The 27989-nt window shown below is 35.7% G+C and overlaps 1 protein-coding gene across 1 annotated transcript in view; it reads right to left on the reverse strand.

The window, feature by feature from the left end:
- Positions 1-8068, reverse strand: part of LOC136024735 (proline-rich nuclear receptor coactivator 2-like) — a 31290-nt gene extending 23222 nt beyond the window's left edge. The window contains exons 1-2 of the mRNA XM_065700167.1: positions 7975-8068; positions 897-1091 (exon numbers count right to left, since the gene is read on the reverse strand). Coding sequence (XP_065556239.1) covers positions 897-1067 — 171 coding nt within the window. The 5' untranslated portion in view covers positions 1068-1091; positions 7975-8068. The remainder of the gene's footprint in view (positions 1-896; positions 1092-7974) is intronic.
- Between the last annotated feature and the right edge of the window lie 19921 nt (positions 8069-27989).

A 27989-nucleotide genomic window follows, 5' to 3' on the forward strand; every position in this document is an offset into this window, starting at 1 on the left:
TATATATATATATATATATATATATATATATATATATATATATATATATATATATATATATATATATATATATATATATATATATATATATATATATATATATATATATATATATATATATATATATATATATATATATATATATCAGAGACGTGTTTTTGGAAAGTTATTAATTTCAAATATGCATTCATCTATAGCTTTGACATATCATCTTAAAATCAAATTTCAAGCTTGATTACATGCCAGAATCCCCTGGATTTCCATTCCCCAGGAAATCCTATTGGATATAACAAACATGTTACCTCAGCAATAGTCTCTAATGCTAAAATGAACGAAACCTGTGCCATTAAACCAAAAACTTGGAAAACTATAGGTTCTATGACTATCTACCCTGGTTCTACTGCCCTAAGAATGACACAAGGACGGATAATAGATAGACATATGAAATATACACATGAAATAACATCATTTTTATACAATCCTAATAAGGAGGTTTAGTGCCAGAATTTCCTCTCACTCAATTTGTCTATCTGTCTTGGCTTTTTCTCCAATTAGCCATGACTTGATGCCCACAACTATTCGATTTTAATTCAAAATTCATAACAGTCAAGGTACATTTGGTTCTCCCTTAATTCAAATAGGCCATCAAAATGGCTGAAGATACATTGGACTAAGGACAAAAGGTACACACATATCCGAACCCTGGTGGGTTTGACTATTTATCAAAGGCTGTTTGGAACAACTTTGTTCCTTTAATATCAGATCTTTTATATCTTATGTGTGTTGTTATCCTCAAAAAATTGTCAAGGTCTTTGAACAGTCTCTATAAGAAGGATGATCCCAACATCCCAACTACAGTCATATATTCTTTTCAAAATAAAAAAGATGATAGATACCTGAGAGAAGCCAGTATAGCTACTTGTTAGGCTCTCAGTAGCAGATACATAGCCAAGATCTTGAGAAGAGCCTTGCTTTTGGCAATCAATGATGTCCACTGGTGGGGATTTCTTCATCATACATCTATCACTTGATGTCATATAGTTCATATTTTTGGTCATGGGAAACATTGTACAATGTTCTGGGACAAATTCCTGAAATGTTAGTAAGCTATAGTGAAATTCATTCAACAGTAGGTGAACAGACAACTGTCCCTATAACTAAATACTGCCTGTTATGCTTTTAACATGAATTTATATAACAAGATTATGCTAGAAATGAAGTACAAGGAAGCAGGCCTTGTCCCCCCCCCCAAGGAAAAACTAAATATTCTAGAACTTCTGGCACTTCATATTTAAACTCTCAGGCAAAATTTGTTTTCTACTAATGCCCTTCTTTCTCCAAGTTTCTTTTTTATTATTTGGGCTCTTGAAAAAATGCTTCATACATGCCTGGATGCAAAAATGAATAATATATTTAGTAGTTTTTCTACTCTAAACCATGGTAGTTTCAATTAATTCAGTCAAGAAGTGTTTTTTTCTAAGCACAATCTTCCTACAAAATCCTTCCAAAAAAATGGTGCATGTCTACCCTTTTGTTACTGCACTGAAAAAAACATTTCAAGGAGGAAAATTTAAGAACAACTCTTAGACCCCTGCCCCAGAAACTTTTGTCCAACTTCTAAAAAAGTAAAAATATGCATATAAACAAATTTTTGACATGTTTAAAAAAAAATACATGAATATAAATCAATTAAAAATAAATCTCATTAGAAAATCACTACTTTGCAACAAGGAATGATCTGCAAATACATTTTTAATTGTTGAACAATTCTTTGAAAATTACTTCCACCAGAATAATTTTTTTTTGCAAACTCTGGCTACCTTAAGAAAATTCTAGACCAGTAAAGTAAACCAAGGTCCTATCTTAATGGCAATACAAACAACTAGCCTACATTTAAGGCAGGAGAAGAAAGCGTGCTCTTTTATCATGTTTACAATGAAATTGAAGAATTAAATAAAGTCAATTCTTGATAATTTGAATTTATAACAAGGACATCTTAGTTTGCAATACTTTCATAAGGCTACCAGTCACAAGATTTAGAGGGATTCATCCCCTTAGACAAAAAGTGGTTACTTCTACCAAACTGTTATGAGTTTGCCTTTGAGGATAGTATTCACATGGATAATGACATGGTTTTCCATGGTGTTTTTACTGATGCTGAATTGTTGAATTTTCAAGATGAGAAGGATAAAAAAGAAGAGCTGCATAAGCCAGTCACATTAAGTAAAGCAAGATTATTCATCAATATCTTACATTACAATGCTCTAACAAGAGAAATAAGTGATAATCTCTTTTGTGGCTTTCATCAGCATTGAAAATGAATCAGTCAATGTAAGAAGGATGTTACTTCAAAAAAAATATAGTAATAATAAATCATAGATTTACTTTGCAAAACTATGTTGTTGTTGTTTTTTTTTTTTTTTTTTTTGGCTAAAATGGTTTTTAACATGTTCCATATACAAAAAGCTAGAGAAAGAAGTTGTGATTAAGAAGTTAGACAAAAGAGCTTATATGTACAATACACGCTTATATATGTATATGTGTGTATATGTATGTGTGTACAATACACGGGCTTTGTATTTTCAATAAAGCACTTATCTGAAATTCTTCCATGTTCATTCTGGTTCATTCTCATTCAACTCTTGTTGTTTTGAAGATATCAGTAATTTGAACTTTTCCTCTAGTCCCTTGAATTTCAAATTACTGAGTCAACTGTACTTAAATTGGGAGTACAACCTTGTGGAAACAGAGTGGAATTGATCACTGCTGAAAAATATGGAACCCAGAGATCAATCTCTGCTGCTACAGGGTCACGAGCTGGATGGAGATCATAATAAGCATATGCAAAAAACCAAACACAAAGAATTGGCACTACAATCTTGCAGTGGTACAATAGGACTGATCTCTGCTAGGTAAAACTGGACCCAGAGATCAATCTCAGCTGCTACAGAGTCAGGAGCTGGATGGAGATCATAATAAGCATATGCAAATAACCAAACACAAAGAATTGGCACTACTACCTTGCGCGGTGGTACAATAGGACTGATCTCTGCTAAGTAAAACTGGACCCAGAGATCAATCTCAGCTGCTTTAGTGCCTGGAGTTGCATGGAAATCGTACATTAGCATCTGAAAATAACCCAACAAGAAGAAGAAAGAAGAATTGGTATTATAATCTTGTGGTGGCACAGTAGGATTGATCTCTGCTAGGTAATTCTGTGCCCAGAGATCAATCTCTGCCACTGCTGGACCAGGTATAGCATACAAATTGTGCATTAATATCTACAAATAACCAAACAAGAAAGAACAAGAATCAACATCACAATTTTCTTCTCTAAGCCTTAATCAAAACAGTTTATAGTAGCAAACTGTAAGTAATGAACAATTTGAGCTAAAGGTAACCAAAGTCCTAAATATTAGCAGTAGCTGCAGACAGCTGCTGTTGGGTTGTGTCTCCAAAGCACCATATTTTATTGGTTATCCATTGGTTTATTATATTTTACATTGATTTTATTGATCCATCCATATTTTATTGGTTTGTCTTGGATCAACTACTAGTTTTGAATCAACCACTAATAGGAGTGTATTTATGAGCAACCATTACCTTAGGATTCTGAGCTGCAAGAAAATGTTTAATTAGATGAAAAGTCTTTCACAAGTCTATCAGAAATAAATCAAGAAATCTGCAGAGGAGACTATGAGGGACTTTCAAATATTGTGAGTATTTCATTGGTGAAGGTGTGGCCCTTAAGGTCAATTGCCACTGTGCAAAAAGTGGGGTAGCATAGTAGCAATGCTACTAGGAAGTTTTCATGACCTAGTGAAATTTGTTGGCAGTTTTTGTCTGAAAATACCATTTTTACACATAAAAATAATTTTTGCTCAAAGAAACATTGTCAAAACACAAGTTGTGCTGCTAAAGTATCAGCAGCTTTGGAATTCTGCTATTGGCACCTTTTTCCTTGTCTCAAAAGGAGATGGTGAAATTTGCAATGTGGCAACATATATGCTTTAAGATCCATGTTGGAGAGTGTCCCTGAAGAGAATATGTCAGTGGCTTATGTAAAGAAAAGGGGGGGGTGCATTTTTACTGCCTTATCAACTCTGGTATTTCCTTTGATCCCAAGATGGCTGACTGGAGAAGAGTTGGAAGTTTATAGTAGAATCACTTGTTCAATTTTATTTAAGAGGCCAATGAAAGTATATGAATGAATGAATGACTGTATTTAAAGCCATTTTTCCGGCCGTATACATATGGGTCATAGTCCTCTATTAAACATAAATATTGTTTTAATAGCTTCAATGTAGAGGGAGTCAGAACATATTATATATGTTAGGTGGGCAGCAAGGATTTAATAGTTGTTTATAAGCACACAGTAATTGCTGCTATGTTAACAGAGTCTTTCAGCTGCCAAGACATGGAACTATGCCCTAATTTCAGTGATTTATCCCTTCCCAGTTTTGGAAAAAACTCTATACAAAACGAGGGGTAAGCAAGAGAGGTGTGTAGATGAACTTTGTCATATTATGGATTGCAATTTAAGGGTAACAACCTGATGTCAAAATATTTAAGTGGCAGTAACTATGTAACTACACACTTTCCTCTGCCCTTCTTTGTGCTAAAATGACCTATAATAGTTGCTACAATTCACACCTCTAACAAAATTAAAACACTCATTCAAAATACAAGTTGAAGTATGATAAAAAATAAATAATATAAATATGATATAAATGTAAACTAAATATAGTATAAAAATACAAGTTGGAGAAACTTGTTGAAGTCATTTTCCACAGACAAACCATAATCTTGAAACATGATAAAGAATCATCATTGAAACAATGAATTTTAAAAAGCTTCATTTTTGAATTCTAAACTGGGGAATATCAAATTTTATAAACCTAACTTGACAAATTTCCCAACCCAAATCCACAGTTTTTTTCTGTTTTTTTAACCAAGTTGTCACATGTACACCACTGTAAATATTGCTTATTTACAAATCCCTTAAGATGAGCAGCATTTCACAATTATCCACTTTCACTTTCAAGTTTAAACTAGCCAGTGAACTGGTGAATCAGAGCAATTAGTTAAATTTTATGCTCATGTTCTGTTGATTTCAAGAGATACCTTCTGACAGAATGGAGTTTATATAGTCTTTCAGTTCAAGATTCAATTTGTTTGAAAAAATGCTTTGGCTATGGGAAGGCCTTGGTGAAACAAATTAGGCTGAATACTGAGGTAAGATAGTCCACAAGCCCTACAGGCAGTGGGGCAAGGTCTGTATTATATATTTATTGAATAATTATTTGGCCTGAAGCCTGAAAGAGTAAACAAAAAGTAGGTCATAAACATCAACTAACAAGTCAACCATTCAGAATACAGACCTTGCCCTGCTGCCTGCAGGGCTCATGGACTAATTCACTTCACTCTATAGTTTAGGTACTGTTATGTATAAGCAAAATTGGATGTTTGTTTCCTTCACACAGCTGGCTAGTTTAAACTCAAAAGTGAAAGTGGGTAATTAGCATTAATGGATGCATAAGTTTTTATGGCACTTGTATTTACCAAGTGATATATATATAGCAATCACAATTTCTGTTGGTCCTGGTTTTGCTAGTTTGGGCACTTCCAGATAAGCTAGGACAATGAAATTTGGCAGGCATATCAGGAACCAGAATAGATTAAATTAGAAATAGTCGTTTCCCTGATTTGACCATTTGGGGGGGGGGACAGTTAGTTTGGAAAAATTAGAAAAAATTAGGTAGTTTTAACTTACAAACAGGTGATCAGATCTTAGTGAAATTTTACATTTAGAAGAATATCATGTCTCAGAGCTTTTATTTTAAATCCCAACTAGATCTGGTGACATTGGGGGTGGGGGGTTGAAGGGGGAAACCTGAAATCTTAGAAAATGGTTAGAGTGGAGGGATTGGGATTAAACTTGGTGGGAAAAATAAGCACAAGTCCTAGATACATGATTGCCATAACCAGAATGGATCTGCTCTCTTTGGGGGAGTTGGGGGAGGGAGGGTGTCCAACTTTGATGAGTTTGGTGCTTCTGGATGTGCTAAGACAATAAAAATTGGCAGGTATGTCAGGGATCTGTACAAATTGAATTAATAAAGTTGTTTTCCCTGATTTGACCATCTGGGGAGCTGAAGAGAGAGGAAAAATTAGAAAAATGAGGTATTTTTTATGTACAAATGGGTAATCAGATTTTAATGAATTTGATATTTTGAAGGACCTCATGTCTCAAAGCTCTTATTTTAAATCCTGACCTGTATTAAGCCTCTGATTTTTCTTTTAAATCAATCTATTGATTCTTAGAATTTTGCTAGAGCTCATTCCCTCTTGTATCCCTGACATTTTCCCCCTTGTATCCCTGACCATGGAGCCTTTCAAGGGGGAATAAGTGTATTGTGTTTCAATTTTGAATTATATTTTATATTGTCTTATATTTAATAATAATAAACTTTCCCTCTCTCTCTCTCTCTGACCTTGTCACAAGTGCCATATGAGCTCTTAGCTCTTGTTTAATTATCTTTTGACTTACTACTAGGCCTATAAAGAAATTAACAGTGATGACTGGAATTAAAATTTAAAATATAATTTCATTCCTATTGTACAACCACAACTTTTCCCTCAGCTTAAAAACCCTGCCTATTTTTAGTTTGCCTTATGGAGGAGGAGGGTCAACCAAAAATGGATGTGCTTCTAGAATTAATATTTCTAAGTGCTCTAAACTGGAAACTATGCTGCTTTCCAGCATACTTTCCAGTTTAGACAGCTTGAGATGAAACTAAACAATTACCATCAATAACATGAACAATGAAAAATTTACTGTTGCATTGCCCTTTAGATACATTTTACCCTTTCTTACTCTGGTAAAGGTTTGGTTTTGTCACAAGCTATCTAAACTTGTTTCTATACTATAGTACTTAGAAATGCTAATTCTAGGAACAGATCCATTTCTGGTTGACCCTCCTCCTCCATGGGTCAAAATAAAATATATAAAGTGGGCTTGCTTACAGGTAACATTACCTATAGAGCAAATCATATTAGTCCATGAGCCCTGTAGGCAGCAGGGCAAGGTCTGCATTCTGTGTTTTTTTTTTTTTTAGTTTTATCACTCTTTGTTGAATAAATATAGAATATAGACCTCATCCCACTGCTTGCAGGAATCTACTTCCTGCTAATATAACTAATATACTTTACTCTATAGGTAATGTTACCTGTAAGCAAGCCCACTTTATGCATTTTTGGTCTCATTGGAGGGGGGTTTTAGAAAGCTAAAAAATGGATGCAGTTCTCTAATAATGACAAAGAAACAACATATGATCATCAGAATCTTGCTAAATACAGTAATATGCACTTTAGGCAGCTTGTGACAGAACTAAACATTTACACTTAGGCTACTGTTAATTTGCATTGAGCTCAGTAGCACCATTTCACAAAAATTCAGTGGAAGGAAAACAAATTTGTCCCCTATTGAAGGGGGTAAACTAGCTGTTTAAGCCTTAGACATATTGGGGGCTTCCAAAAATGTGAGCACCATCACAATTATTACTGACTTGTGATCAAATGACCTATGATGTGTGGATAGATTAAACTAGTGGAGAAAATACATTGGTAGGATTATATTGCTACAGGATCATAAGAGGGGAGGAGTGCATTTATAGAGTAGCATAGCCTAGTGACTAGGCTATTAGGTTACATTGAAGAGAAGCATAAAATAAGAAATCCAATATAACAACTTTAATTAAAACGTATCCTTTATTCCCCTCGCCTAGTGTTACCCTAGCCATAATTTAGGCTCATTCTGAAAGTTTCATTCTCATAGCTCAACTTCTTTCAAAGATATGCTATCAAAAAGCCCCTCATAGGTCTATAGAATTGTATGAAAAATAATATTCTCTGTTCTGCAATTCTTATTTAAAGGAACAGCTTATTAACTAATTAGAAATCTAAGATAATTACCGTAGGAAATTAACCAGTTATGTCAAAAGATGGTAAAAAGTCAGAATACTTTTTGCGTCTTTTATTTCAACATGGAGATCGATATCATTTCTTCTTTTGGCATCACAAATTATATATTCGTAGATGGCTCTAAATACACCTTGTCGCTACAGTAAGAAATATTGCTGTTTTACTTGATTTCCTGTCGACAAGGAAGGCTACAGATTCAGCCAAACATTCTCGGTGAAAACAGGTATCCAGCGAGGTTGAAACCACTCTTAAGCTGTTCACCTGTGCAATATACTATGTTGTGACTTGCAAAATATTACTTTCGTTGCAGTCTTCAATTTGGAGACTGCGTACTTTCTAAAGTTAAGTATACCAATGACATGGCTCTAATCAAGGGCAAAATAAAAAAAAAAGCTGTCATTAATATCCATGTTTTTCCAAATACATCTCAAAAGTTGGTCCTGTCGTTTGACTTTCTAAAAACCAAAGTTAAACTCATCGAGCCCCTCAAGCCCCTCTCTACCATAAAGGAAATCAACTTAGAGTGCAGCCCAATACCTTACGTAATAACTTACTTGAGGAAGACATTACTGCTTTCCCATTATACAAAACGAGGAAAGAAAATGAGGAAATTTTTGAAGACAGTGAATTCAAGATAAGCCTATATTTCGGCAATATTTGGCTATATACGGCTTTGGCATAGATAGCCAAAATATCCGTTTCGATTGTACATTCTGTGAAATATATTTTTCTAGTTTTGAAAACTTACTGAATAGTAAAAAAGTTCGATCTTCTTTGTCACGATAATTTCGTCATGATTTTTTTCTCATGATAGCAATTCTTGCAAGCTTTTAGGGTGGGTAATACTAAAAAAAAACTATGCATCAATCTTTCACATACCGTATAGTTTATAAATATAACAAAATAATTGATGCTCAAGTCTCTCCACTAGCAATGCACATTTCCCCAGGCTTCACAAAGCCAACTTTGAGCAGAAGAAACAGCGATATTAGTCTTTGTTTTGCATTTTTTGAACTTTTACTAGATTTTGTGGTCATGGACTGGAAGTACGTAGTGTTTTTATACTGAGAGCGGTCGTATTTGTGTGATACTTGTGTTTTACACACCAGCTTATAAATTACCCTTCAATTTTAGGCTGAAGCTTGTTTGGAGCTTTTCTTAGACTGACTTTGGAGCTTGAAATATTTTATTAATATAGTTAAATATTTTTAAGGATAATATTTGTGGAATTATCTATTATCTTAGGGAATATGAAATTTGTTGGCTTTACTAAGCAATTTCTAGAAACTAATGTTAAAAAACTTATCGAAAATACACTATGTTATCTGTGAAAAAAATAGTCTGTTACTCGTGTGTAGGCGCTTTTAAAACGCTGGAGGAAAAGTTATGTTTGTCTAGCCCGTTAGTTTCTTACCTTTTGTCCTGTCATTTGCCTCCTATCTACCCCTTTTGTGGTGTAGAGCGTTAATGCTCTCAAAACGCTTGAAGAAATTTTTTGTCTGTCTAGCCCTTTATTTTCTTGCCCTTTGTCTTGCCATTTGCCTCCTATCCATCCCTTTAGTAATGTAGGTGCGTTTATGCTCTTAAAACGCTGAAAGAAAAGTCATGTCTGTCTAGCCCGTGAGTTTTCTGTCCTTTGGCTTGCCATTTGCTTCTTATCTATCCCTTTGGTGGTGTAGGTGCGCTTATGCTCTTAAAACACTTGAAGAAATTTTTTGTATGTCTAGCCTTTTAGTTTCTACGATATTTCAAAAGCAATTTTAAGTAGATTTTCTTGTATTTAGCAATAAATCACAGCTTTCAGCTACAGAAGAATTTTTCAAGAAGACAAAATTGAAAAAAAAGTTATATAAAATTCTAGAAGGATGTCAAAATCTCCAACATTTTATTCAAAGACTGAAAAACGGTGCATGAATGTATGTACAATCGTGACAAGCTTGCACAAAGTAATGAAACTATGAAATTTGAAGGTAAGATAGAAGTAGGCTGGCTAATAATGTCAGCTTTGCCTACCCAATGTTAAACGAGTATTAAAAAATTTTCTGTGAATTCGAAAGATTTTTCTCGCGGAAAACCGTAAACTTTGACTTGAATTCAAATTTAGCGATCATCGCAAAGTGAAACATAGTTCCATGAATGCATAGCTAAATAATATAGAGGTTGAATAAGCTAAACCTGGCACATTCAGGACTGGATCTGATTTTGAACATTAGCTTCAGTTTTTACGACAGCTATTAAGAACTAATCCACCATGTACAAATCAAAGAAACCTCATATAGTATTTTAAGAATTTAGGAGGAGATGAAAAACGACATGTTGAACTTTTTATGAAAAACTGCTCCCCCTCCCCCCCCTAAGATTTGAATGTGGACCAAATACAAAAATTACAGTGAGTCGCGAAAATACCTCTATTTACTTTTGAAATAGCATTGTATGAGATGGTTTTTCATCTAGAAGAAAATAAACATTTTCAAACTTCGTATGAAATGAATCAGTGACGGTTCTGGCCTTTCTCGCGCCCGGGGCAGAATATTGATTGGTACTCCTCTCCTGTCTCCAAAATGTTTCGGCCAAATAAACAAAAAAATCATTTATAAAAAATTCCTTTGGTTAAAATCTGACTTTTCTTACTTTTTTCCCTAGAAAATGATTAATTATCTTTTCCCAATTGATTGCTTCTAATTCTTCGCGTTCTACGTCTATTGACGCTAAATCATATTAACACACTTCGCCCATAGTCGATCTGACTATGATCCATAGTCAATAGGACGTATATTACTAATTGACGTAAGTGCTGACTTCCCACCCACCCCCAGCACCAAAGAAGTGACGAAAGCTGTGAAAAAGTTGAAAAATAGTCGTGCGCCTGGAGACAATGGGATCACGGCAGAGATGCTAATGATATCCCTTCAAGCCGACATGACTATTTGAGGTGCTATCATAGTGGTTATATTGAATAACGAATAACTTCCAAAAGGTTGGAGCAGGGGCATACTGGTCAAACTCTGTGCTTTTCTTTGACAACTGGAATGGTATCAAGTTAATGTCTGTACCTAGTAAAATACAATACCTATGAACAGCCCTAGACTCACTTCAGGGAAGAGCAACACGGTTTTCGAACTGGTAGGTCCTGTTCTGGTTTTATTTTAATTCTTAGATTAGATGGGTAATGAGTCCTGGGAAAGGAACAAAAATAAAATTGTGTATGTTTTTGACTTTGAAAAGGCATTTGATTCTGCTGATCGAAAGATTTTATGGAAAATTTTGAATTATTACAGATTACCTAATGAAGTAGTTAAAATGAAAATCGCACATAACGAAGATAATGGATGGTGTGTGCGAAGAGAAAATGGGGATACACATTTCTTCAAGATAATGTTTGGTGTCAAACGGGGATATGTCCTATTTCGATTTGTTATTGTCATGGACTACATTCTAAGGTAGTCTTCGGACTCTGGAGTGAAGATTTGCATCCAACAGATATCTGGCTTGAACTTTGGCGACCATGCTGTTTTTTTTTCAAAGAAGCAAAACAGTGACTCTAGCTGCGACTGGATGCCATAGATGAAAAGGCCAAAAATGTGGGGCTTACAATAAATGTCAGCAAGACATTGAGCATGGCTACATCTGACTCTCTGCTGACACTGAAATGCAAAGCTAAAGCAATCGAATAGGTCAGCGAATTTATTATAATCGCGAAAGAGCCAACCCAATCAAGAGGAAGATTAGACAATCTACATAAACTTTAATAGGTTGAAACCAAACTGGCGCAGTAAGAAATACTCTAATCACTTGAAGCTCCACTTCATAAATAGCAATGTGATGTTCATTCTCCTCTACTCAAGTGAATGCTGGAATCTAAATATCCAACAAGAAAAACGCGTTCTATCATCTGAAAACTTGTGCCTTAGAAAAATACTGAAATTATCGCGGCAGAAAAAGGTAGTGGAAAGCGTTATCAAGGTACGCAATTGTAATTTAAAACAAATCTTCCTCCAGCATCTAATATTCAAAACCTCCTCCGTCTTCTGAAGCACCCACATTTCAGAACCATGCTTAAGTATCCCTAGCCATCTTTTGTCATCTCTGTGAGTTCCAATATTCGACTCTTGGCTCCCAGGACTATCTTCATAATCTTTATCAGAATTATTAAAAAGAACGTCTGGCCTTGGCAATTTTACTTTTAACATCTACATTCCATCCACTATTTAGACTATACAACCCTGGTAAGTGAAGCTGTTCAATTGATGGATCTTCTCTTTACTCAACATCATCTCTTCATCTTTTTAATCCTATTTAAAAAATTATTTTACTCGGTTTTCAAGATACTTTTACTAAGATCTTCTATAAACTCTTATTTTAAGATATGTATCTGTTTTAAAATGGTGTTTACCGCACCCAGGAAGCAAGAAAATATTGCCATCGACATGTGCCTCGTCGTTTCCAAAATAATAAGAAGTAGTTAAAACCATTTTTTGTAAATTATTCAGAAAAGAAATTTCTCAATATTTACCCAATCTATTTCACAGAAGCCTGTTTACTTCATATCAAGCGAGGGAGATGCAGCCTTATGAACAAAATAGTTTTTACGATTTCTTGCTAAATAACTATTAAATACTAGCTGTTGGGGTGGCGCTTCGCGCCACCCCAACACCTAGTTGGTGACCCCCCTAGCCCCCCCGCGCGCGTAAGTCGTTACGCGCCCTATTAGTTACGCACCATTGTAGTTGTGTCCCTGTGTCCCACCTGTGAATATAGATAGATATATATATGTTTTTAACTACGTAAAACTTGCGAATATACAACATTCTTCGCTGTCCCATTGTCTGTGCATATAAATATATTGTCGGGTTTACCGACTCGTGAACATCCAATATATAATTGGATGTGGGAAAAACAATCCGTATTCAGATCTATACCTCATTATTCTAATGATTGCCCTTGAGCTTTGTCGATGGTAACTGCTAATCGAACATTCCCTGTGTCCCCGTCGTCATTTATATATCCCCCTGTGCCCCCCGGAGTCCCCGTTGTAGTTGTGTCCCTGTGTCCTGGTCGTCATTTATATTCCCTGTGTCCCGGTCGTCATTTGTGTCCCGGTGTTTTTTTTCTTTTTAGTTTTTTACCTTTTTTATTTTTTTCCTTTTTTTTGAGTATTTTCCTTTTTAGTTTTTTTTTAGCTTTTTTCGCGCCATATTAGTTACGCGCCATTGTAGTTGTGTCCCTGTGTCCCACCTGTGAATATATATATATATATATATATATATATATATATATATATATATATATATATATATATATATATATATATATATATATATATATATATATATATGTTTGTAAAACTTGCGAATATACGACATTCTTTGCTGTCCCATTGTCTGTGCATATAAATAGATTGTCAGGTTTACCAACTCTTGAACATGCAACATATAATTGTCCATGGGAAAAACAATCCGTATTCAGATCTATACCTCATTATTATAATGATTGCCCTTGAGCTTTGTTGATGGTGATTGCTAATCGAAAATTCCCCGTGTCCCGGTCGTCATCTATATATCCCCCCTGTGCCCCCGGCGTCCCCGTTGTAGTTGTGTCCCTGTGTCCCGGTCGTCAATTATATTCCCTGTGTCCCGGTCGTTATTTGTGTCCCGGTGTCCCAGTCTGTAATTTCTCTTTGAATGTCCCGGTCGTCATTTCTGTCCCGGTGTCCTGGTCTGTAATTCGTCAGTCGACAAACATGACTTCAGTCGGCAAAAAACTTCATGACGGCATATTGCTCAATCCTTATAATGACGTCAGTCGACAAACATGACGTCAGTCGACACACAAACATGACGTCAATCAACAGACAAACAACTTATTTTTATATATATAGATAACTTTACGTGCTATTTACAAAAATAAATTTCAGGAAATTCTCGACACATTGTGATTAATAAATGTTTTCAAAGTTAATTTGAACTCTTATTTGAATTATTCATTGAAATTTGTATTTTTGTTACCACCCCCCCCCAAGAAAAAACGTAGAAATTTACTTTTTTAAACATATAGGAAGGGGGGCAATCTTGGAGTTTTTGGATATATATGACACATGGTTATCTATATATATAAAAATAAGTTGTCTGTGTGTGTGTGGGTCTGTCGGTTGACGTCATGTTTGTGTGTTGACTGACGTCATGAAGTTAGTTATCGTCATTTTTGTTATGACGGTGACATCATTAAAGGTATTTAAGACATGCGTTCACGGAGAAATCTAATAATGTTTAACTGTAAAATGACTGATGAACTTACAATGGCAACAGCCGAGGAAGATGCTCAAAGAATCTATGCCAAAAAACTTGCTGCTGATAGAGAAAGTAAGAAAAGAAAGCGTGCCGAGGAATCAAAAGAACAGCAAGAAAACAGGCTTGAGGCTGATAAAGAAAGAAGAACAGAAAGCGTGCCGAGGAACTACCAGAGCAACGCGAAACCAGACTTGCTGCTAAAAGAGAAAGTGAAAAAAGAAGGCGTGCAGAGGAAATACCAGAGCAACATGAAACCAGACTTGCTGCTAAAAGAGAAAGTGAAAAAAGAAGGCATGCCGAGGAACTACCAGAGCAACATGAAACCAGACTTGCTGCTAAAAGAGAAAGTGAAAAAAGAAGGCGTGCCGAGGAATCACAAGAACAGCAAGAAATCAGGCTTGCTGCTGATAGAGAAAGTAAGAAAAGAAAGCGTGCCGAGGAATCAGAGCAACCTGAAAGTTATCGCCTGGCATTCAGGTACAGCCCAGTCGATGATTATAGCTTGAGTAGATGTGTTCAAATCGGGACTATGTCTGAAATTTGTCCCTATTACAAGGCCTTAAAATTCAATGGTGAAACAATGGGAATGTGTTGCGCCTCAGGAAAAGTTAAACTTCCTCTATTGGCTGCACCACCAGAGCCATTGAAGACTTTCCTTACTGGAACTACGTCAGAATCTAGCGTTTTTTTATCACAAATCAGAAAATATAACTTATGTTTCCAAATGACGTCGTTTGGAGCCCAAATCGAAAATCCAGATCAATTTATGTCTACTTTCAAAGTAAAAGGGCAAATTTACCATAGAGCAGGGTCCCTTCTACCATTCTCAGGCGAGAATCATAAATTTTTACAATTGTACTTCATCAGTGATAGAAATTCTGAATTGAATACAGGTTGCGAAATTTCTCCCAACGTTGAAAGGACAATCGTTTACCAATTGCAACATCTTTTCCACGAAAATAATAATTTAGAGCGTCTGTTCAAAACAGCCATCGATTTGATGCCTACTGATACGCATAAAATTGTTATTTCCGCTGACAAAACGCCTCCTGGCCAACATTTGCGGAGATACAATGCTCCAACTATCGACGAAGTGGCAATCGTTATGGTCGGTGATCAGTTTTTACCTCGAGATATTATTCTTCATAAGCGAAACGCTCAGTTTTTAAGAATTGCTGAAACTCATCGATGCTACGATGCCCTACAATATCCTATCATTTTTTGGGATGGAGCCGACGGCTATCACTTTAATATTAAATTAATGAATCCAGCCACTAACAAAGAAATGAATAAGAAATGCAGTACAATGCATTATTATTCCTATAGACTAATGATTCGGCAGGATGAAGAAAATTATATTTTAAAATGCCGTCAATTGTTTCACCAATACGTCGTTGATATGTATGCTAAAATTAAATCAGAACGTTTGCTATATATCCGCCTGAATCAGACCAAGCTCCGCTCTGAACAATACATTCATTTGCGAGATGCAGTTGTAAATGACGGTAATACCACAAACGTTGGAAGATTAACAATTTTACCTTCGTCATATGCTGGCAGTCCCCGTCATATGCATGAATATGCTCAAGATGCTATTGCGTATGTTCGTCTCTATGGTCGTCCAGACTTATTTATTACATTTACATGTAATCAATCTTGGGACGAGATACAGTAGCTTTTACTTCAAGGGTAATCGGCGGTTCATAGACATGACATTACGGCCCGTGTCTTCCGGCAAAAGTTGAAATCACTGATAAACTACATAGTAAAACTTGAAGTGTTTGGGTCAGTGCGATGCTGGATGTACTCAGTGGAATGGCAAAAACGAGGTTTGCCACACGCTCATATACTAATCTGGCTACATAAAAAAATTACTTCGAGCGAAATTGACGATGTGATTTCCGCTGAAATACCTGATGAAAAGTCGATAAGGGGTTACACGATATTATTGTAAAAAATATGATACATGGACCTTGCGGTGCACTGAACGAAAATACACCATGCATGGCCAAAGGAGGGTGCACAAAGCAATATCCTCGACTTTTAGTATCCAACACAATTACTGGCAATGATGGTTACCCACAATATAGAAGAAGATCTACTGAAGATGGCGGTAAAACAGCAATAATAAGGAAGCGTAACGGTACCACCATCGAAGTAGATAACCAGTGGGTTGTTCCATATTCCCCATTATTATCAAAAACATTTAATAACAAAGGCAGTTTTTGGCATGTTTTGACATGGCAGTTTTTGGCTTGCAGCCCGAAATCAAAGATATCGACGAAATTGTACAATATCAGGCTGGAAGATACATAAGCAGTAATGAAGCTGTTTGGCAAATTCTTTCATTTCCGATACATGAACGTAGTCCAGCTGTTGTTCACTTAGTGGTACATTTACAGAATGGTCAACGTGTTTATTTCTCGGAAACCAACGTGCAACAAAGAGCCCTGAATCCACCGGATACAAAGTTAACCGCTTTCTTTTCGCTTTGCAAAAATTATTCTTTTGCAAAAAAACTGCTGTATACTAAAGTGCCTTCGTATTACACATGGAATACTAAAAATAAAGTATTTGAAATTCGAAAACAGGATAAGTCAGTCGACGGCCAACCTACCATCTTCAAAGATACCACGATAGGAAGACTCTACACCGTTCACCCCAATCAACATGAATGCTTCTTTCTACGCCTGCTTTTGGTGAATGTACCCGGTCCGACATCCTTTGAGTATTTGAGAACTGTAAACAGTACTATACATGACACTTACCGTAGTGCATGCCAAGCTCTGAATTTATTGGAGAATGACCAACACTGGGATAACTGCATCAATGACGCGTGCGAAACGTCAACTCCAAGTCAAATTCGTGCATTGTTTGGCATCATTTTAACAACTTGCTCTCCATCAGCTCCTACAGAGTTATGGGAAAAATATAAGTCAAAACTGTCCGAAGATATACTCCATCGAAAACAGTTAGAGACGTCAGATATGACTTTTGATTTTACATCAGAAATTTATAACTACACTTTAGTTATTACAAAAGATTTGTGCGTACGTATGGCAAACAAACCTCTTCAGGATTTGGGAATGCCTTCACCTAACCGTATCGCTGCTGTTTCGACATGTGTAGAATTGGATCGTGAACAAAGTTACAGTACGAGTGATCTATTGTCGCATGTACAAAATAACATTTCCAAGTTAACGTCGGAACAAAAAGACATTTATGATACGATAATGCATTATGTCGATAACAACGTTGGAGAAATTTTGTTTTTGGATGCGCCAGGAGGTACTGGTAAAACGTTTGTGATAAAACTGATTCTGGCATCAATTCGATCAAAAAATGATATAGCGTTGGCAATTGCGTCGTCCAGAATAGCCGCCACATTGCTGCCTGGTGGAAGAACTGCTCATTCCACTTTGAAATTGCCTCTGAATTTGTATTCTACAGAAACTCCCACGTGCAATATTTCCAAATCATCTGGGATGGGTAAAGTATTGCAGCAATGCAAACTTATTATTTGGGATGAGTGCACAATGGCACACAAAAAATCGCTCGAGGCTCTGGATCAATGCTTGAAAGATTTGCGAGGGAAGTCGAAGCCCTTTGGCAGCACATTAATATTGCTTGCGGGAGATTTCAGGCAAACATTACCTATAATACCTAGATCAACCCCTGCAGACGAAATGAATGCTTGCCTGAAAAATTCTGATTTATGGGCACACGTAAAAACATTAACATTAACTACAAATATGCGTGTCCGATTGCAAAACGATGACTCTGGTCAAACATTTTCAGATCAATTGCTGGAGATTGGAAACGGAAAGCTCCCAGTCGACTCAATTTCAGGACGTATACAACTACCTGCTGACTTCTGTAATTTAGTGACGTCCAAAAATGAATTGATTGAAAAAGTATTTCCGAATATTCTAAACAATTATAAAAATAATAAATGGCTAAGTGAAAGAGCGATTCTTGCACCCAAAAATATAGACGTCCACGAAATCAACAATATTGTTTTGATCAAGATTCGAGACCAGGTAGTCCTTTACAAGTCAGTCGACACAGTTTTGGAACAAAATGAAGCGGTTAATTATCCATCTGAATTTTTAAATTCCGTGGATCTTTCAGGGTTTCCACCACACGTGCTGCAACTAAAACTAGGCGTACCAATAATACTTTTAAGAAATATCAACCCACCAAAGCTTTGCAATGGCACGCGACTTGCCGTAAGAAAAACAATGGAAAACCTAATAGAGGCCACAATCTTGACAGGGCCTTTTGAGGGGGAGGCTGTTCTTATTCCTCGCATTCCCATGGTTCCAACGGATCTGCCTTTTCAATTTAAAAGATTGCAATTCCCAATTCGATTAGCATTTGCAATCACCATTAACAAAGCTCAAGGTCAATCATTAGAAAAATGTGGTATAGATCTTAATACTGATTGTTTTTCCCATGGAAAATTGTACGTTGCATGTTCGAGGGTCGGTAAACCTGACAATCTATTTATATGCAGCGACAAGTGGACAGCGAAGAATGTTGCATATTCGCAAGTTTTGCATAGTTGAAAACACATATATAAATCTATCTATATTCATAGGTGGTACACAGGGACACAACTACAATGGCGCGTAGCTAATGTGGCGCGTAACGACTTATGCGCGCGGGGGGGCTTGGGGGTGCGCGAAGCACCCCCACCAACTAGGTGTTGGGGTGGCGCTTCGCGCCACCCCAACAGCTAGTAATATATATGTATATATACATATACATACATATATATATATATATATATATATATATATATATATATATATATATATTATATATATATATATATATATATATATATATATATATATATATATATATATATATATATATATATATATATAATATATATATATATATACAACGTATAGCTTATTTTTTCCTGATCTATACTTTTCAATTAACCCACTTAAAACAAACACTCTATCCATGCTACAATAACCTTTCCTAATACCTCATGTTCATGCTTCGTAACTCCAAAACCCTCTAGCCAATCATTTAACCGGCTATATATAAAAAAAAACTCTAAGGTTTTGCCATGTATAGCAGCTAAAGCTATTAGCCTATAACTCTCATGATCCACGGGACTACCCCTATTAAATATTTTTTTTTAAAAGTAAACAAAAAAAACATTAGTAATTCCTGAATCAATATCAGATTGCAATTTTTTCTTGATAACCTTGATCACTTTCTTGATCACTTTGATCACTTTGCGGTAATGATGTTATTCTTCTTATAGCAAAAATCAAAGAGTGGAGTGGCAAAATGTTCCAAACATATTGCATAGTATTTACTATCGTTTGACGCATTAGTCAAAGTTGTGTTAATCCTCACACAATCCATGCGCACATTATTCTGCATATTTTCTTGTAGTCGCGTTCATCTCTGACTAGGCTGAAGCAAACAAGACTGTAACCACGATTCAAGAGGTAATTTTTTCAAAGACAATTACATACAGGAAAGAGAATTAGGGTTTTTCCAAGGTGTGATGCTCGTAGTAATCAGTAGAACGGCAAAAGCGAGGATTGCCACACGCACATATACTAATCTGACTATATAATAAAATTGCTTCTAATGAAATTGACGATGTCATTTCCGCTGAAATACCTGATGTCGTTGTCGATAGGGGCTGGCATGAAATTGGGGTAAAAAATATGATACATGGACTTTGCGGGGCACTGAATGAAAAATCACCATGCATGGACAGCGGAAGGTGCACGAAGCAATATCCTCAACTTTTAGTACCCAACGAATTACCGGCAATGATAGTTACCCTTTATATAGAAGAAGGTTTACCGAAGATAGCGGTAAATCAGCAATCATAAAGTCGCGTAACCTAGACTTCAAAGTAGATAACCAGTGGGTTGTTCCATATTCACCTTTATTATCAAAAACATATAATGTGCACATAAACGTGGAATACTATAACTCCGTAAAGGAAATCAAATAAATATGTAAATACGTAAACAAAGGCAGCGACATGGCAATTTTTGGCTTGCAGTCCGAAATCAATGATATGGATGAAGTAGTAAAATATCAGGCTGGAAGATACATAAGCAGTAATAAAACTGTGTGGCGAATTCTTTCTTTTCCGATGCATGAAAGAAGTCCAGCTGTTGTTCACTTAGCGGTACATATACAGAATAGTCAACGTGTTTATTTTTCAGATGCCAACGTGCAAAAAAGAGCCCTGAATCCACCGGCTACAGCATTCACTGCTTTCTTTGTGTTATTTCAAAATGATTCTTTTGCAGAAAGACTGCTGTATTCTGAAGTGCCTACGTATTATACGTGTAATACTAATAAGAAATCATTTGAACGTCGAAAACGGGGTGAGTCAGTTGACGGCCAACCTAACATCTTCAGAGAAACCACGAAAGGAAGACTCTACACTATTCACCCCAATCAAGATGAATGCTTCTTTCTCCGCCTGCTTTTGGTGAATGTACCCGGCCCGACGTCCTTTGAGGATTAGAGAACTAGAAACGGGACTGTAGATGACACTTACCGTAGTGCAGGCCAAGCTCTGAATTTATTGGAGAATGACCAACACTGGGATAGCTGCAACAATGACGGGTGCAAAACGTCAACTCCAATTCAAATTTGTGCATTGTTTTCTATTATATTGACAACTTGCTCTCCTTCAACTCCTACAGAGCTATGCGAGAAATACAAATTGAAAGTGGCCAATGATATACTCCACCGAATACGGTTAGAGACGTCAGATATGACCTTGGATTTTACAACAGAAAATATTAATTGCACTTTAGTTATTATTGTAGACTTATACTTATGTATGACAAACAAACTTCTCAAGCATTTGGGAACGCCTTCACCTAATCGTACTGGTCCTATTTCTACATGTGCGGAATTGGATCGTGAAAGAAGTTACCACACGAATGATTTATTGTCGTATGTACAAACAAATATTTCTAAGTTAACATCTGAACAAAAGTCATTCATGATAAGCTAATACATTGTGTCGATAAACAGGTTGAAGAAATCTTCTTCTTGGGTGTACCAGGGGGTACTAGTAAATTATTTCTACTAAGATTGATTCTGGCATCAATTTGATCCAAAAATGAAATAGCGTTGGCCCTTGCGTCATTCGGAATAGCCGCAACGATGCTGCCTGGTGGGAGAACTACTCATTTCACTTTGAAATTGTCTCTGAATATAAAATCTACAGAAACTCCCACGTGTAACGTTTCCAAATCATCTGGGATGGGTAAAGTATTGCAGCAATGCAAAGTTATTGTTTGAGACGAGTGCACAATGGCGCACAAAAATCGATCGAGGCTCTCGAGCGATCATTGCAAGATTTGCCGCTTGCCTGACAAATTCTAATTTACGGGTCCAGGTAAAGACATTAAAATTAACTATAAATATGCGTCCCCGATTGCAAAACGTTTCTTCTGGAGAAATATTTTTAGATCAGTTGCTGCCAATTGGAAACGGAAAGCTCCCAGTTGACTCAATTTCAAGACGTACACAACTGACTCCTAAATATTGTAATTTAGTGACGTCAAAAAAAAAACTGAAAGGATTTGGTTAATATAAAAAACTATTAGCCAATAGAGCCACCTTAAAATTATCACGAAGAGGGAGGGCAAGTACTACCAAAAGTTTATCTTTTTGCCGGGGTCTAAATGGGACGATTTCTAATTTTCCTCTTTTGATTTATTTGTCAAATGTGTTCTGGCTTCTCAAGAAGGGTGTTCGCTCCCTTATCCCTCTTTGATGTACCGATAGTTTAGAAACTTATCATGGATGTAACTCAACAACCACAAGTTTTATACAGAATTTACTTTAATTTCCAGGCGATCGAAGTGTTTCCACTCCGATTTTATGAACATGTTTTCATACGGAGAAGATCAGTTTCTTTGGCATACAGTGGTGTTTTCCCTGCTTTTTGGATTACTAGCACTCTTATAGGGCTATTTCAGTCGCAAGTATATATCTGACTGTCTCATTTTTGTATCTTGATGTCCTTTTTTGGCTTTTTGCTTGAAATCTCGACTTGACCTATTTTGTTATTTGAATTCTTCTGGTCTATGTACTATAAAGCAGGGTTGTCTAGGCTACGGATGGCTTGGACAGCTATGAATGCGGATTACTTAGCAACTTATATTAGGTGAAATCTATTATCACTTGATATTCACAATAATTTTTGCATTTATTTCCAATTTCTACAGGTCTTCATTTGAATTTAAAAATCATTCTTATTCTAACAAGCTGTATTACAGCTGTATATAACAGCTGCATGTCATTCAGCAGTTACCAGGTAAACAACGTCTAAAAACAATTTACCATGTGAAATACATGGCGATAAAACTTGTATTAATTTGATAACGATAGAAGACTTTCTTTATAATAAATATTTTGATTTATTGGATACCAATACCGGCATGTCTGTTAGCAATCATTATGCAACAATTTTTGATTGCAATAGAATTGGCTATTCTCTATTTTTCTATTGCAATTTTTCTATTGCAACAATTTTTCTATTGCAATCTTTGATTGCAATAGAATATGATTTTCTTCATATTGAAGATTGAAATTTGGAATTGGGTATGAGACAGGAAATTTGGAATTGGGTATGAGTTACATCAGAATTAGTAGACTTAATCTTTGGCAGTTTTTGTTTAAAGTTATTGCTATTAATCCTTCTTTAAGAATCAATTTATCCCTGAAATGTCCGTTGAAGGAGGAGCGAGCGCTCAATTTTTAGAAGAAATTAATTTCAAGTTGGACCTAAAGCCTCGCTTGACTGAGACACTGGAAAAAAAGCTCCCTGAAGTATTAGCTACAGTTACTTCAGTTGAAAGCCAGTTAGCTGCCATGAATGAGAAATTGGTAGGAAGTGTGCAAGGTAATGAAATGGGATATCGAGGTATTGAGAAAGTACTTAAGTGCAGCTAGTCAACGTTCAGGTGCTCTAGACAAAGAATTTAGAAGGTCAAATTTAGTACGCTACAACTTTTTGCCTATTAATCCTTCAGTATATACTCTGAATGAAGAGACTATTAAGACTCTTAATAAGGGAATACCCAATTTAAGTCTTTCCCGTAGTGATGTGAAATATGTGTTTGGAATTTGAAATGGTCCAGTGGTATTAAAACTGAATTCAGTTGTAGTTCGTGGTATTATTTTGATTAAACTGAAGTGGGTTGTCGGTAGCTCCGGATTACACCCAAGGCCAAGGGAAGCGTGCAGGCATTTGAAATTGGTGTTAAATGATGCTCTTTCTAAGCGTCACCAAGAAAGTCTGAGGGGAGAAAATATTTATCGATTGCAGAATGTTTGTTTTTGACTTCTATAAGTACGCAAAAGAGATAGTTTCCAGCCAGGATCACAGTAAGACAAACCGACAGAATAGAGAAACGTGATCAAAAGGAAATGATCCAGTCGATTCAGTAGCTGAAAGAAATGAGGCTTTGAGGTTCGTTTGTCGGTATCAGAATATTCTGATAGTGATGTCGAAATGATGGTGGAGGTCGATATAACATATCCTTCTCCTCAATACTCAATAAACGACTTCAATAAACGTGCATCAAGACCTATTGAACAAATAGGAAATCACCTAAAGCTACGAATAAAAAATGAAAAAAGAGTTAGAAAAGTGAGTCAAACCATTAGTCCAGAAAACCAGAGTCGCTGTGATATTCTTAATGTTGCGAGAAGAGGAGTTAACTATAATGTTCTATCAAAGGGCCCTGCTGCTGCATATACTAGTGATTGCTATTGACTTCCGTTCTCACTTTATTGATTGTCTCGTCTTGCCGTATGTCTTGCCAGTACATGATGATTTATTAACAAGTAAATGGGGTCTTGTCCATCTGCAGAATAAGTTGCATAGAATATCCGGTGTAAAAAATAAATAGACCAAGTCTTACAAGACTTAAATTGTGTGGATATTATTATTCTAATTGAGACGCGGCATAATGAAAACTTGGTCTTAACTTTCAAAGGTTATTCAGTAGAAAAAACTAATAGAAACGCAACTAGAAATATATAAGATATTATCAGAAAACATTTTATTGGCTCGACCTCCTTTTAAAAATGACAATATTTTTATGTCTGCAGTGGTGTATATAGCTCTTCAAACTAGATCATATGGTAATGAATCAACATGGGATCTGTTAGAGGAAGAGGTAAGACATTTACGTTGTCGATATGAAAATGATTTAAATTAGTTGTGGGGGATTTTAATATTAGATACTTATTATATACTTATTATTATTTTAATACTTAGCTTCGTTTGTAGGAACGCCAGCTTTGATAACTGATACTTCTAGAAATATCACATCTAGAAATCAGCACATATGGAAATCACAAATCAGCACATCAAGACATCTAGAAATAGCACAGACTTTAAAATAAAGGTTAATTGTTGTGAAGGAAGGTTTCTGGAGCCGCGCTTGGATAGTACACTTGTAGTTGGAAATGGACGATTTAGTAGAAAGTTGGAGGAGTTTATATTCTGTCAGGGAGAAATCCGAGCATAATCGATTGTATATTAGCTAGCCTTGAGCTTGTGAAACCACCTAAGTTAGAGTTGAGGTTCTACGTATTTTCGGGTCATATGTCCGAAGCCCCTTTATAGGTAACTTACCATCCCTTGGCGTGAATAATGAGGCAGATCTATAGGCTTGAAAAACAAGAAAAGTGGCAGCAGCCAAGATATTCTGCATCGACAGTATATTTTACTCCGGTTTTTTAGGGGCACTGGAACATCATAAAGAGATGTTTAATGATGATCGATATAGCTCTTTACAAATGGCATTCATGTAAGTTTCATTGATATCATTACAAAAAGATCTGGGTTGTAGTGGTATCTAGCAACCTGTACCAAGAAATATAATAACCCATAACTCCTACTATGGGTTAGAAATATACTAACCCATAGCATGAAGTACACTATTGCTGTTAGAATCGCCTTCTCCGAAGCCCCCATATAGGAAAATTGCCGTCCCCTGGCTTGAAAAGGGAGGAAAATCTATTGGCATGGAAAACAAGAAAAGCGGCTGCAACCAGGATATTCTAGATCAACAGCATTTTTTTCGATTTTTTCCTCAGCTAGCGGGGTACTGGAACATCATAGAGAGCTACTTAATAGCTCACTTTAAAGGAGACTGATTTATTCATGAACATTTTGTAATTAGACAGTTTATTTTAAGAATAAAATCAATTTTTATGAAAAACTGCATTTTGTTTAATTATAGTAAAGAATGAATCATGAAGCAAATCTAGGGACAAAATTTGTGTATTATTTTATGTTAAGGAATTAATTCTATGCTCACCATAACTGAAATATTAAATTAAAATAAAATCAAGGAGCTTTTTAAGCCCTTTCCAGTAAAATCGTGGTTGCAGCGGTAGCTGCAACCTGCTAAGAGACGAAACAAGTCCCATGTTAACCAAAACAATATCCTAAAACTCCTTAATTAGTGCCAGATAAAACACAAAGTACACGACTAGAAAACCCTTGTCATCCGAGTGGTAGTGGTAGCTATCAACATTGTAAGAGACAATCCCGTCCAATAGTAAAAAACAAAATAGCCAATAATTCTTAAAAACAGAATCGGATCGAAACACAAAGTACACTATCAGAATCATCTTTCCTGAAACCCCTATACAGGAAATATACAGCTCCTTGGCTTGAATAACGAGGTAAAATCTATTAGTTTGAAAAACAAGAAAAGTGGCTGCAAGCACGATATTCTGCATCAATGACATCTTTTTTTCCTTTTTCCCTCTGCAGCGATTACAGAAACAATCAATTTGACTCATACAAATAATAGAGGTAATGAAAAACTCAAATGTACCACAATTTTATGGGACAATTTTTTAAACATTTTTTTCATATTTTAAACACCAGAAATTGAATGGCGTATTTATGTTAAAACTTGCCACAGTACAGTGGAGAATGGGCTCTTCTTCGGTGCCGAAGGATTCAAGTTCAACACAATCTGTGGTTACGATAGATCTTAAAAAATCAGTTTAAACAATCGGCGCCAATAACAGCAGATACCGTAGATGGACAAGGATGGGTTAAATGAATTTTCAAATTGGGATAAATCTATTTATTTAGACAAGGAAAATAAACAGGTTTTAGTACAGATATTTCGATCTCAAATGCAGCGATCCTCGTCAGTATAATTACTAAAATGATATAATAGAAACTAGCATATTTATGTGCAAATAAATAAATGACTTTTCGGGTGATTCACGATCCGGATCATTTACATGATTATGTTAAGAGAGAGTTCACTGTAAAAGTTCAAAAGGCAAGGTAGAACCTCAACAGGTTGACTCTAGTACGGCACTGTGGAGTGACATGCATGAGAGGTGTAGCATAAGTGGGAGACAGTAACAACCGGCAATCAAAGGGGTAAAATATAACCTTGCACTTGATGCCCATTTAATTGAACAAACTGTCTTGGCTTTTTCTACAATTGGCCATGACTTGACTTTTCCCACAACTATTCCCTTTTCAATTGATTTTTGAATTGAAAAGGGAATAGTTGTGGGAAAAGTCAAGTCATGGCCAATTGCAGAAAAAAATTGTCTTGATGTAAATTTCCTTCTTTAATTTTACCCAAAGTAAAACAAATTTCCAATGCAGGTTAATAGAAGCACTGCGGCTCTTAGTTCTCCCTCAAATTCCTCTTCCGGATGATCTTTATTTGAAGTTTTGAAGCGAAAGATTTTAGAACAGAGAGGAAGTGCGATGGAACGTACACTACGACTACCATTCCACATAGTGGAGTCAGCCATATAGATACGAATGACATTATCGCCCCCATACTTCTGCACTGCCCTTTGAAATAGGTAACGGTATAATTTAGTTTCAATTAGTTTCACATATAAAACATAAGGATCGATTAACTTGTTTGATTTTTCACTAAACTTTAATTCAACTTCTTTAATTTCTGCTTTAAAAGCCTTCATTAGAACCCAAAGTCTTTTTATTTTGTTTTCAAAAAACCTTCGGGTCCTAACGTCGTAACATTTAATTTTGAAGTCAAATCGTTTTATCACAATTATGATGACATTCATTATTTATTGTATGAAAATACAGTTTTTTGAAATATTGATTTTATTTTAAATGTTGTTTTTTAATTACAGAAGGTCCTAGAAAAGAAAAGATCATTGCAAATAGTAACTGAAAGCTAAGATAATAAAGAACGAACTCTAATCGAAGTAACTGAAAAATTAAAATAAGTTATCTTATGCAACATGGTGCAACACATGTATCTTCTAATAAGATAATATAATACATGCATCTCTTGTAATTCTGCTTCTCTTGGGTGTATTTGACTTGACTGCCTGATTCCTTATGGCTATATAGTAAAGAATGAACTCGAGCCCATAGTAACTGAAAAATTAAAATTATTTATCTTATGCAACATGGTGCAACACATGTATCTTCTAATAAGATAATATAATACATGCATCTCTTGTAATTCTGCTTCTCTTGGGTGTATTTGACTTGACTGCCTGATTCCTTATGGTTATATAGTAAAGAATGAACTCGAGCCCATAGTAACTGAAATATTAAAATAAATTATTATTTGCATGATGATGCAACACACCATCTTTTGAAAAGATTTTAAAACAGAATGTGATTAAGACTGAATATTACAAACAGTAAAAAGCCCTTTACTA

The sequence above is a fragment of the Artemia franciscana genome, chromosome 3 (assembly GCF_032884065.1).
Source record: "Artemia franciscana chromosome 3, ASM3288406v1, whole genome shotgun sequence".
NCBI lineage: Eukaryota > Metazoa > Arthropoda > Branchiopoda > Anostraca > Artemiidae > Artemia > Artemia franciscana.